The sequence below is a fragment of the Ailuropoda melanoleuca genome, chromosome 5 (assembly GCF_002007445.2).
Source record: "Ailuropoda melanoleuca isolate Jingjing chromosome 5, ASM200744v2, whole genome shotgun sequence".
In the NCBI taxonomy this organism is placed as follows: domain Eukaryota; kingdom Metazoa; phylum Chordata; class Mammalia; order Carnivora; family Ursidae; genus Ailuropoda; species Ailuropoda melanoleuca.
The window spans coordinates 48,219,804-48,234,023 of record NC_048222.1 but is presented as its reverse complement, the minus strand read 5'-3'; the positions used below and the strand labels follow the sequence as shown (position 1 = coordinate 48,234,023).

Genomic DNA, 14,220 nt, shown 5'->3' with positions numbered 1-14,220 from the left:
TTGAGGAGAGGAGAGGAGAGGAGAGGAGAGGAGAGGAGAGGAGAGGAGAGGAGAGGAGAGGAGAGGAGAGGAGAGGAGAGGAAGGAAGAAAAAATAAAGTATCTTTTGAGTTTTTGCTCTAATTATCGTAAGTAAAGTTCTTTTCCCACCTGATATAATCTGCATGAAACTTTTGGATTCTTTTTTTTATATACGTACATTTTTTAAATAAAAAAGTATCAAATATTTCAGAAGTAGCTTGAACAAAAGTATACCAACAATCCTTTTTAAGATATTGGATTTTTAATACTGTCCCACCAATTACACTTCTCTAGTGAAAGAAAATACAGGATAAAGAGGGTATTTTGTGATATTCACAAAGAAAAGCTGAGTGCCAACCATCAAATGATATGAAGAAGTGGAAAGTAGGAGGATGATACATTAAAGGTTAAATTTACCTGTTAAAATTTTCTCATTAAAACAAGTATCAGGCTTTCCACAATTTCTAAACTGTAGATTAACATTAACTAATTGACTGTGAATTAACTAAGGACTGAAGCTAAGAACCCAAGACACTGGTATTTTAAACAACATGATTTCTATCTGCAAACTCATTCAGTCTTGTACTTTTCTTGACCATCGCCTAGCAAAGAAGGGCAGACACTACAAAGTTATCGGCCCAGAAAGATAAATGATCAAAGGAATAATGGTTCAATATTGAAAGTCTACTGACAGAAAAACACTTTTAACTTATTAGTAATTAATAAATAATAACAATAAAAGCTTTTATTAATGAAATTTCACCTAAAAGTAAGAAATTCTAAGCATAGAAATGCCTCATTTATCTGGTATAATAAAAAATTAGAAACATTTTTTTAAATTTTTTTTTAAAGATTTTATTTATTTATTTGACAGAGATAGAGACAGCCAGCGAGAGAGGGAACACAAGCAGGGGGAGTGGGAGAGGAAGAAGCAGGCTCACAGCGGAGGAGCCTGATATGGGGCTCGATCCCACAACGCCGGGATCATGCCCCAAGCCAAAGGCAGACGCCCAACCGCTCCACCACCCAGGCGCCCCTAGAAACATTTTTAAGCACTTAATTTTCCACAATGTTATGATTTTGAGTGGAAATCTAGTATGTAGAAATGAAATTTAACTTTCAGTTAACTTTGTCTTAAGAACTGAGAATCATCTTGAGTATTTATTAATATACAGTTGTAACAATATTCTGACCCTCTAATACCTCCAGAAGATTTTGACTGTTCTTTCCACACTATTAAACTGTCAAATATAACTTTCTCTTGGGTTAAGTGTGCTCCGCATCCCCCCAGTACCTTCTTAATATCTTGTAGTAAGGAAAATTTGTTAGAATTGTGAACACAGTAAATAGATTCTGAGGCAGAAAGGCCCTGAAAGGATCTTCCTATGAATTACTTTGTCACATTATTTTTGGCTGTTAAGATGATCTTTACAGTTTTCCTTTAGGTTTCTTCTCTTTCCTTATAATACATAGTAATGTTTTGCTTGAAAGATCAGAAAGTTAAAGCAGTCATTAAAAACTTTTTAAAAAATCTAACAGTTTGTAGGTATTGAGAGAATCAAAACTACATATCTTTCAGAAGCCAGGCACTGTATAATTCAAAATTAAATATACACACAGAGATAGGTCCAAGGGTTACTTTACTCTTCAAAGACTGTTATCCTTCGTGATATATTTAAATCTCCTCAGGATTTATCCCACCTCTCTGAAATATATGCCTATACCTCAAAATGTAGGTGTTTCTTTGTGTAGAAAAAAAAACTAAAGAAAGGAATTCTTCTAAGATGCAACTCACCATAAATATGTCCAGTGTAAATATGAGAGGTATCATAATCAAGTACTTTATTTGATGTTTCTACTTTAAATTCATCACTGAAAAGGGATGTATCCCTCTTCATTCGTAGGTTGAAATGTCTGCAAACAGGGTGGAAAAGGGAAAAAAAGGAAATTAAAAGAATCCAAATTTTAAACTTTTTTTTTATTAAAAAGTCTGCAAAATATAAACTGTTTCACACCATTTGTCTACTTGGAAATACACTTTACAAGATTTTTCTTATAAAAACTTTGAATCTAAATTGTATATAATTAAACAGTAACTGTCTAAGATATATTAAAAGTTAAATGCCGACAGGCTGATTCCTACATGGTAAAACAAGTTAATTCCAACAGCAACTAAGTGCTTGGACATAAAAACAAGCTTCTTAAACCAATTACTGTTATTCACCACTACCTGTCTTCCCTCTTTAGTAATTCTGCAGCTTTGCCATTTTCCCCTACTTTTCACAACTTAAACACTACATTAAAAAGTGGCATCTATACTAACGACTCTCCTCAGAAAAGCAAGTCCGCTCTTTCTTTTATGTCTACGTACACAAACATCCCCTTTCAACTCCTCTATGTTCTCCCTAGGGCTTCTAATTTTTCTAATTATCATTAGACCTTCCTCAATTTAATCTGAGAAGCCAAAAGACCATGGTATTAGCTGAAATCATACTCATTCTCAATGGTCCTCTATACAGGAAAGAGAAAGACCAAAATATTGAGGTGAAATTAAATAAAGAATCTAGGGTTTGAATCAAACTATGAATCAAATCTTATGCCTCAAATTTACCAGCCCAGGATTCCAATCTGTTAAATAAAGATAATACATTCTATCTTGTAAAACCCTTTTAAGGATGGCAGCTTATAATGCATGTAAAGTCATTAACACAGCACCTGGCACAGAGAAGCTGCAAAATAAATGGCAACTAATTAGCTATCATTACTAAACTCTTAAAAGTATATCAAGTCTCTTTTATAATTGTCATAAAAGTCTGCACATAGCACAATTTCTCCTCAATGAATCTGAACCAAAATGTTCAATTAGCAACCCCCAAATGTTAGTAGGATGTGGAGTAACTGCAAATGTCACACATTGCTGGTAGAAGTATAAGATGGTGCAATCACTTTGGAAAACTGACAGTTTTTTTAAAGTTAAACATATGAAAATGTTTATGACCCACAATTCTACCCCAGAGAAACGAAAATATAAAACATTAAGTCCACAAAAACAAACTGGATACAAATGTCCATAGCAATTTCATTCAAAATATACAAAAACTGGAAATCAGTTTTTCAGTCAATATCAACAAGCAGAGATTAAAATACTGTGGCTTATTCAGACAAGGGCAAACTATTCAGCAATAAGAAATGTCAAACTACTAAAAATATGCACTTTCATGAAGACACGAAAGAATATATACAGTATAATTCCACAGATATGTAATCCTAGAATAGGCCAAAACTTATCTACAGTGACAGCAGATCGGTGGTTGCCTGGGGTGAAGAGAGACTAAAAGCAAAGGGGGATGAGGGAACTTTCTGCTACGAGGGACATGTTCTATATATTGATTTGAATGGCAGTTACACAAATGCATTTGTCAAAACCTACCTCGCACTACACACTTGAAATGAGTACAGCTACCTTTCAACACCACAGATCTAAAGTGCATGGGTCTACTTACCCACAGATTTTTTCCCCATAAATACAGTACAGTACGGTTTTCTTCACATTTTTTCTCTAGCTTACTTTAAGAATACAGTACACGATACATAAGACATACAAAGTATGTGTTTATCAACTGTTTATATAATCAATAAGGCTTCCAGTCAACAGCAGCAGTTGAGTTTTGGGGAAGTCACAAGTTGTAAATGGATTTTTTACTGCATCAAGGGGTTGGTGCCCTAACTCCCACATTGCTCAAGGGCCAACTGTATATTTTATTTTATGTAAATTATATTTTGTGCTTGCTTCAGCAGCATATATACTAAAAATATATATACATTATATTTCAATAAAGTTTATCTTAAAGAAAAAAACTCATTTTTCAACAGGGTATACTTTAGCTTCAGAAAGTTGTGTCCCCTTTTCAACTTTTTCTATTTTCTATTTTCCTTAATTTCATGTCAATCTTGGCACTCTTTTATTTTGAGGCTGTATTTCAATTTCTACTTGCCTGAACTCTCACCAAAAAACTCCTAAAGCTCCCCAGGTGCTGTGACAAGGACTCTAGGCTAGGAAAAGGATCCTTAGAGCCTTAAGTTTGCTATCTCCTGGCACAAGTAATCAAAAAGTCAAACATATCTCTAAATGGGAACTCCGCAGACAAAGTTAAAAACAGACTACCCCGAACAAACAGGAATCCTGCTTGAATTCTTACTGCACATCCTGTCTTTCCATAAAATTTCTTTTGCTAACAGACAGGAAATTCTTGATCGTATATGCAGGTGTAACTACATTATTTTTTTAAAGATCACAATATTTTGAAAAATCATTAACTTAACATATATACTTTTAACTCACTGTACAAATACCATCTGAAAAAGAGCATCTTTGCTAAACAGACTAAAACACTAAATGTCCAAGGGCTTAGTATATTTATCATCCAAAATTTATTATTCAGTAAAATTGTTATACTTATAATCATTATAAGCAAGAGTATATTCTATATGCAAAAAGGGGGGTATAAGCTTCAGAAAAACATTTAAGCTCAGTATAAGAACAATCTATGCTACACTCCCTACACCCCCAAAAATAGTTTCACATCACTTACAATGTTTAAACACATAGGAACCCTAGAGAGAAGTTAGAACAGAGAGATTTTAAGAACACTTGAAGTAGGTCCCTTCCAACCCTGATACTGACAGCGTAAGAAAATCATCTCACATGTACAAAACATTATTCTCCACAGTGATTTAAATTGGACTAAACCATATATAAAATCAATTCTCAATTATCCATGCACAATCAAGTAGCAGTATAGATAATACAACAAAAAAATCAAACTTAGATCATACCTCCCAAATGCACCGCTTTTATTAACATTAATTTGCATCTAAAACGTGTATCAACAGAAAAGGGAATGAAAGAATAGTGACCCTGAAAGGCAGGTAAATGGTAGAAAGAAGCCATATTGAATTCAAGTCAATCACAGTCTATGAAATAGATAAACTACGAATGAATAATCAGAAGCTGAACATAATTTATTCCATTAACTAAGTCACTAAATTCCAATTCCTTAATTTTAATTCCACTACCATCTGTTTAATACCCATCGTTATGCTATTTTAATATTTCTATGAATTATAAATTCTTCACAACATTCCTGTTGGATTACATATTATAAAATAATAATTAGCTAACCACATTCTACCTTCCCAGTTTCTCAACAAGCCCTGAATAAAAAACAATCTGAAAACATAACCTGGTTTTTTAATTGTTTAAACTTTTGGCTCAAACATCAGAAAAACTACAGTGAACACTGCCTTATAAAAATCATTGTTCTGGAAAAACAGTATGATGGTTCATCAAATGTTAAACAGAGAATTATCATATGACCCATCATATTCTACTTCTAGGTATATATACCCAAAGGAATTAAAATCAGAGACTCAAACAGATTCTTGTACACCAATGTTTATAGCAGCATTATTCACAAAAGATGGAAACAACCCAAATGTCCATCGATAAATGGATTTTAAAAATGTACGTACGAGTGGAATACATATACAATGGATTATTCAGTCTTAAGAAGGAATGAAACTCTGATACATGCTACAACATGGATGAACCTTGAAAACACTTTGCTAAGTAAGTCAGACATAAAAGGCATACTATGGCATGATTCCACTCATAGGAGGTACCTAGAAAAGGTAAATTCATAGAGAGAGAAGGTGGAATAGAGATATCAGGGACTGCTGAGAGGGTAGAAATGGGGAATTATTGTTTAATGGGTAAAGAATTTCTGTGTAAGACCTCTTCCTGTGTCTCATCTTGTATCTCTAATTGGAAGCAAGACCCAGATACAAACACAACGATGTGGCCGGAGACCATATGGTACTGGACTGCTTATTGCTGATGATGATGATGTGGGCCCTCACATTTTCCAAACCTGTCCATCTGCCAACTATTTTGACTGTAGAGCCATGTCCACTGGAGCGTGTTCTCAATCAGCTTGTACTTACTTGGAGAGACATATGTCTGGATTTATGGAGAGCAATTTGAATGAACCGGTTATACATGGTCTGTGTGCCTTATGAGAGACACTTCCTGCAGAACAAGACCTAACTACAAAGAATGTTTCCATTAGAATTGTTGATAAAGACTTGGAATTTATGATTTATGATGATGATGATATATCTCCATTCCTGGAAGGTCTTGAAGACCACAGAGAAAGGCACAGCCAGCTCAACCTGCTGATGAACCTGCAGAAAAGGATCACGAACCAATGGAACATTAAGTCACAAACCAACTAGTCTCTATGTGTATTATCAAATATGTAGAATGTGGAGCATCTCTGAACCAAAAGATGCAGGGAAGTCTTATGGCATGTTTTAGGACTCAGTCCAGATGTGTTTTTCCCAAGCAACTTGTCTGAAATCATAATATGGTGTGCATTTTTCTTTGAGAGGGTCGGTATAATCATTTTCTAGAAAGTATAGTTATCTGTACTAACTATAGTTAGTAAATTTTTTAAAATCATTGTGTTCAAAAGGCCTGGAGTATAAAATAAAATTGTGTGGCCAGAGATATCCTTCTTAGTGATAAAAGCTCCAAGAAAACCAGTTGAGATAGTGATATTGTGATGATAATGAGATTATACCATTCTTCCCAAATATGTATGGGTTTATGATTTTCACAGCATTTTTACCTATGTTACTACATCTTATCCTCAGAGTAACACTGCAAAGGCGGTATGATGAATATTTTTATAAAAGGGTATGACTCAAGGTTACAAGACTAGAATTAGGTAGAATTAGGACTAGAACTCCAGTATTTGGTTGCTGCATCTTGCTCTTTCTACCATACCACAAATGAATCTCAAGCACATGATTTAAAAAGTCAAGCTAATATAAGCTGAGTGCTGTAGTAGTCTTAGTGTAATATTATCAGTGTCCACAAACAAGTCATCTTTTAAAATCTGAACAAATGCAAGTAAGATAATAAAGATAAAGATATAACCTTATTTAATTTTCACTGAAAATTTTATAATACCACAAGAAATTTTCTTTATAAATGGTTAAGCCACTTTCAAGAATAAGGCTAACCTCTGTCTCCTTTTACTATATTTTTCAGTAAGTTTAGTTTTTTTATTATTATTATTAATTATATAACACACTGTCATCAAAGATAAACTTTAGATTTTCTTTGGCAAGGAAGATGCTCTGTATAAAGAACAATTACTTGCACTTGGAATGTTTTTCTACCCTCAGATTTAACCACTATATTGATTCTACTGATCAACAGTATTTTGTCTCTCATCTTGATTATAGTATTTCTACTGTAATTCTTTCTTGTTTTCCTCAGTGGCATTAGAGTAAAGAAGAATGGAGTGAAACTATAGGAGGGCAAAATCAGTTAACAAATGACAGTAATGTGAAAAAACATACCAAACAGATTCCAATGCTCTGGTTCACTGCTTTGAAGATGTGGTTGTACCATATGGTAATAAAAGCTGGTTTTCCTTTTTAGGCTTTAGAAAAGCACTCTACATCTAAACCAAACAAACAGTAGAGGTACCAGAACCACCTTTGGTGCAGAACAACAAAAGAGGGGCGCCTGGGTGTCACAGCGGTTAAGCGTCTGCCTTCGGCTCAGGGCGTGATCCCGGCGTTGTGGGATCTAGCCCCACACCAGCTCCTATGCTATGAGCCTGCTTCTTCCTCTCCCACGCCCCCTGCTTGTGTTCCCTCTCTCGCTGGCTGTCTCTATCTCTGTCGAATAAATAAATAAAATCTTAAAAAAAAAAAAAAACAACAACAAAATAAATTTTGTTTAGGATAGGACTCTATAAAAATTTCTGGAAGGTCATGTACCCTCTACATCTTTATATAAAGAAGTACCTTTTCTGTAAAATACAATAGTTAGAACAGTAAGAATACAGAGTAAAAAGATCTTGCCTTTGTCCATACAGTTGCTATTTTGGCTAATGAGAGTATGGCTCTGATTCTCAGAAGAAAACAACAATAGATAAAGGGTACATATTAGGACAAAAAGCCTCAACTGATGAAGTACCTTGGTAACACAGGGAAGACCCCTGAAAGCAAAAGCCTTGCTTAAAAGTACGTCAGTGTAATCCAGCAGTCCCAAAGACCAGAACTGTCATCATGAACAGAAGTTTATCATATCTAAATGGAACAATGACTCCTAGAAATAAAACTGTACTACCTAACAGGACATCCCGGATGTCTCTAGATGTTATCTCTTAACATTCACCTTATTCTTAATAAAGATCCCTGAGTCTCCATCCAAATTATTTTTTAAGACAAGTTGCCAACATTTAATATCATACTACTGTGAGTCAAATATCTAGTTTACTTCCACTAGTACACTTTTTGAAACAGAAAAGTCCTTTTTCCAAATGATCTTTTAAAAGCATATATATGTGTATATATATATGTGTGTGTATATATATATTACATATATGTGTGTGTATATATATATTACATATATGTGTGTGTGTGTGTGTGTGTGTGTGTGTATATTACATATAGAGAGAGAAGCAGTGAGAGAGGGAACACAAGCAGGGAGAGTGGGAGAGGGAGAAGCAGGCCTCCCACTGAGTAGGGAGCCTGACACGGGGCTCAATCCCAGGACCCTGGGATCATGACCCGAGCGAAAGGCAGATGCTTAACGACTGAGTCACCCAGGAACACCAATATATATATTTTTAAAGGATAAAATGAACAGGTTGGAAGAAGAGGAAAGGGCACAGTCAGCCCAAGGGCACCCCACTGGGCAGTACCTGAGGCAACCACCCCAGAAATTCTAGGGCTATATAGTTTGAAAGACCTAGTTCCAGGCTTAACTGTTATCCCTGAGGTAAATTACCTTACACAAGCAAAAACACATATATGAGAATCCTCAATGAAGATAAAAGTGAAATTAAAATCTGAGCTAAAATGAGTAACATTATCCTGTGTATGAAGACAAACAGATCATTAGTTTAAGTCTTTCCCATACGAAGGCGAGTCAAGGGGAAGAATATGCCATAATGGCATCATTACGGAACTCAAGATTACATGTATTTTACGTTGCTTGAGAATAAGTAGATTTATCCATTGGAGAGGGGGAAAAAAAAGGTTTCTGTAAACGCTTTCCGACTTCATGCAACTATGTTAACTAAACAACTGGCAAGCAAAACTACTGGCATACCTCACTGTTCTTCAAGATTTTATTTTTAAGCAATCTCTACACTCAACACAGGGCCTGAACTTAAAACCCTGAGATCAAGAGTCGCATACTCCAACTGACTGAGCCAGCCAGGAGCCCCCAGGCATACCTCATTTGATTGTGCTTCACTTTATTACGCTTTGCAAATAGTGTGCTTTTTGTTTTGTTTTGTTTTGTTTTGTTTTACAAATTGAAGGTCTATAGCAGCCCTGCATCCAACAAGTCTACTGGAGCTATTTTTCCAACAGCTTTTGCTCACTTCATAACTCAGTGTCACATTTTGGCAATTCTCACAATAGTTCTAACTTTTTCATTATTATTATATTTGTTATGGTGATCTATCATCAGTGATTACAACCTGCTAAAAGCTCAGATGATGCATTTATCATTTTTTAACAAAGTATTTTTTAATTAAGGCATATATACATTTGGTTTTTTTTTTGTTTTTGTTTTTTTTAAAGATTTTATTTTATTTGGGGCGCCTGGGTGGCACAGCGGTTAAGCGTCTGCCTTCGGCTCAGGGCGTGATCCCGGTGTTATGGGATCGAGCCCCACATCAGGCTCCTCTGCTAGGAGCCTGCTTCTTCCTCTCCCACTCCCCCTGCTTGTGTTCCCTCTCTCGCTGGCTGTCTCTATGTCTGTCAAATAAAAAATAAAAAATCTTTAAAAAAAAAAAAAAAAAAGATTTTATTTTATTTATTCGACAGAGATAGAGACAGCCAGCGAGAGAGGGAACACAAGCAGGGGGAGTGGGAGAGGAAGAAGCAGGCTCACAGCAGAGGAGCCTGATGTGGGGGCTCGATCCCAGATCGCTGAGATCACGCCCTGAGCCGAAGGCAGATGCTTAACCGCTGTGCCACCCAGGCGCCCCTACATTTGTTTTTTTACATATAATTCTATTGCACATTGAGCAGACTATGGTATAGTATAAACATAACTTTTATATGCACTAGGAAACCAAAAAATTCATTTGACTTGCTTTACTGCAATATTCACGTTACTATAGTGGTCTGGAACCAAACTGGCAATTTCTCCAAGGTACGCCTCTATAAAACAATGCTAGGATTTAAGAGTTATTCAGATATTTAATATAAACCAAACATACAAAATCATAAAGATCACCTAAATTTATTAATTTCACAGATCAGATAAGGCTGATTTGACCTAGATCACACAAATAAAATCAGAGCTTGAATCTGAACCAAACTCTCAAACATTAATTCAAGAAGATATATGCACCCCATGTTCATTTAAGTATTTACAACATTCAAGATGTGGAAACAACCCAAGCGTCCACTGATGGATGAATAAAGATGATGTGGTATATCTATGCAATGGAATACTACTTGGCCATAAAAAAGAAGGAAATCTTGCCATCTGAAACAACATGGATGGGACTTGATGGTATTTTGCTAAGTGAAATAAGTCAAACAGAGAAAGACAAATATCATATGATTTCACTTACATGTGGAATCTAAAAAATAAACCAAAACAAAACAAAAACAAAATCATAGATACAGAGAACAGACTGGTGGTTACCAGAGGAGAATGGGGTTAGGAGGTGGGCAAAATGGGTAAAAAGGATCAACTGTATGGTAATGGACAATAACTAGACTTAGGGTGGTGATTACTTCTAGTATATACAAATACCAAATCATAATGTTGTATACTTAAAACTTATATAATGTTATACACTAATTTTACCTCAAAATCAATTAATCAATAAATAATTAAAAAATAGGGGAGGAGAGCAGAAGATAAGGTAGGAGAAAAGAATCTAGTATAGAGAAGGGATTCCAAAACCTTTGCTGAATTAATGAAGACTTGTCTGGGCAGCTAGCAGGTTATTCTTCATGTGGCAAACACTCTAAAACATCTCTATGATCATATCCCTTCAAACTACAATATTCCTCATTCCCTTTTGGGAGGAAAGTGAGGAAGGAAATTTGCCCCTCTGCATTCAATCTCAATATTTCAGCTCTCTCAGGTGCCTGGGTGGCTCAGTCAGTGAAGCATTTGCCTTTGGCTCAGGTCGTGGTATCAGAGTCCTGGGATCGAGTCCCACAGGGGGCTTCCTGCTGTGTGGGGAGTCTGCTTCTCCCTCTGCCCCTCCTCCCACTTGCTCTCTCACTCTCTCTAAGTAAAATCTTAAATATATATATATATATATATATACACACACACACACACACACACACATACACACACACATATATTTCAGATCTCTTTTTTCTTTAAGATTTAGTTTAGAGAGAGAGAGCGCACGCATGCGCACACAAGTAAGAGGGGCAGAGGGAAAGGGAGAGAGAATCCCAAGCGGACTTCTCACTTAGCACAGAGTCTGATGCAGGGCTCAATCTCACAACCCCAAGATCACAACCTGAGCCAAAACCAAGAGTCGGAGGCTTAACCAACTGTCCCACCCAGGTGCCTCTCAGATCTCTCTTTTTTAAAGATAAAACCTATCATCATCTCCTCCCTATGCTCCTCAATTATTCCACTCCTAACCACATTTTCCTGCCCCCCCTTTTTTAAAGATTTTATTTATTTATTTGACAGAGAGAGACAGCCAGAGAGAGAGGGAATACAAGCAGGGAGAGTAGGAGAGGAAGAAGCAGGCTCCCAGCAGAGAAGCCTGATACGGGGCTCAATCCCACAACGCAGGGATCATACCCTGAGCCGAAGGCAGACGCCCAACGACTGAGCCACCCAGGCGCCCCTTTCCTGCCCCTTTTTTACTATGCAAATCCAAAGAGGCTTGAGGATCCAAACCCCTCCTCCAAGCTCTACTCCCAGGCTCCACCCATCTAACTGAGGCTATTCAAGTAGCTCAGGTTTCCTTCCCCACGGGTGAGTACTATACTCAGTTCTTATCCTAAGTCTCCCTCCCACTTAAAATAAAGTTTCTGATGAAGGAGAGGTACTGCTGCTCTGCTACAGCAAAACATTTGATAGCTTTTTGATTTGCCTTGTTGATTATCCCAACTTCCAGAAGAAAAAGAACACAATGGTAAGAATTTCTACTCTGGGGTGCCTGGATGGCTCAGTTGGTTAAGTGACTGCCTTCGGCTCAGGTCATGATCCTGGAGTCCCAGGACGGAGTCCCGCATCAGGTTCCCTGCTAGGCAGGGAGTCTGTTTCTCCCTCTGATGCCCCTCCTCCCCGCTCATGCTCTTTCTCTCTCAAATAAATAAAATCTTAAAAAAAAAAAAAAAAAAAAGAACTTCTACTCTACCCGTAGTACTAATAAACTCTGATTAACTGGTTGATGATGAAGTGACAAGAACTTAGGAAGATGATACCACCATTGGGGCGCCTCAGTGGCTCAGTCAGTTGAGCCTTTGAGTCTTGATTTAGGCTCAGGTCATAGCTCAGGGTTGTGGGATTGGACTCCATGCTCAGCAGGGAGTCTGCTTGAGATTCTCTCTCTCCATCTCCTTCTGCCCCTCCCCGCTGAACTCATGTACACTCTCTTAAATAAAAAAAAATTTTTTTTTTAAATACCACCTTCATCTTATCACTTTATAGTAAGACAAAACAGCATATGATAGGAAAGGTCTCACTCAATATGGTAGATTCTTAAATGTTCACAGAAAGCACATATAAAATTTCCTACTTGGGGACTTGAAACACATAGAAGTGAAGCTGAATGACCAAGTCTCAAAAACATCCAATATTACACTGGAAAAAAATGACTTCTAAAGTCTCTCAAGATTTAGAATGTGAAAGGCTTACTCAGTTTGACAAGTAGGAGTAAGCTATTTGTAAAACTGGAATGTAAGAAGATTGTGGGAGTCACGTACATGGTCCAAACAGTTTTACTATGGACCAAAAACAAAACAAAAAAAAACAATGAATACTGCTCATAACACAACTATTTGTCCCATACCACCATTTCTAAGATTCTTGATATGCCAGACTTTGTGTTCACACATGATTTGTTAGTTCAGCATTATTCTCCCAGAAATGACAGTTTTGGAACCTAACTAATACAAAGTGATTATAATTTAAGATTTCAGAGATGCATACAAGTTAACAATTAATTAAGTTAATGTGTTTGTGCTTCACACATTTAAGTAAAAATTAGCTACGCTATACTTAAAAGATAACTGGAGTCCTTGTAATCAATCACCACAGAATTAGCAGAGATGGTTGGTCAAAGATATTGGCCAATATGCTCTTGTAACCAAAATACCTAAAAATATATTGGCTATTTTCATGAATCATTAGAAATTTACACCAAAAAAAAAAAAAGTTAGTTACCCTATTTATATGTGACTGTGACGTATTCAAATCTGGACTACCCTGTACAATTAGATCCAGCAAGATCATAGAAACTAGAGAAATTCAAAAAAGGGTAAATAACATCAGGAATATTGCTTATGTTCAGCATTAACAAAAGCAAGCAGTAGCAACTGACCACTCCCCTCCTTGAAACATTGTTTCCCTTGGCTTCTAGGATACCACACTCTCAGGTTTTCTTCTACTTTTCTTATCACTCATCAGGCTTTGCTCCCCCACCACCCCCACCTAACCTTAAATTGTTGGCATTTAGCCGAGTTCTCTCCTAAGCCCTCCTCATGAATTTCACAAAACATGTCCAAAACTGAACTTACAATTTCTCCTCAAATTTATAGCTGTTCCAACGTTCCTTATCTAGGTAAGTGGACCCAGCAGCCACTCAGTTGCTCAAACCAGAAAACAGTCCTCTTATGACTCCTTCCTTTATACCTAAGTATCAACCAAGTCCAATAAATTCTACCTTTAAAATATCTTAAATCTATTCACTCTCCGTCATCACCTCTCATACCAACTTAATTCAGGCTACCACATCCCATGAGGACTCGTGCAACAGCCTCCCAAACATCCTCAATGCATGGAGTTTAACTCCCTTCCAAACTGGTCTCCATTTGTAGCCAGACTGAACTTTCTAAACCTTATACAGTTACTATCATTAAAAACCTTCCAAGGCTAAGTACAAAATTATTA

The 14,220-nt window shown here is 36.6% G+C and overlaps 1 protein-coding gene and 1 pseudogene across 1 annotated transcript in view; one reads left to right on the top strand and one right to left on the bottom strand.

The window, feature by feature from the left end:
* Positions 1 to 14,220, bottom strand: part of ADAM10 (ADAM metallopeptidase domain 10) — a 150,565-nt gene that overhangs the window by 84,523 nt on the left and 51,822 nt on the right. Inside the window, exon 3 of the mRNA XM_034660916.1 lies at positions 1,816 to 1,934. Coding sequence (XP_034516807.1) covers positions 1,816 to 1,934 — 119 coding nt within the window. The remainder of the gene's footprint in view (positions 1 to 1,815; positions 1,935 to 14,220) is intronic.
* Positions 5,571 to 6,298, top strand: LOC105242063 (annotated as a pseudogene).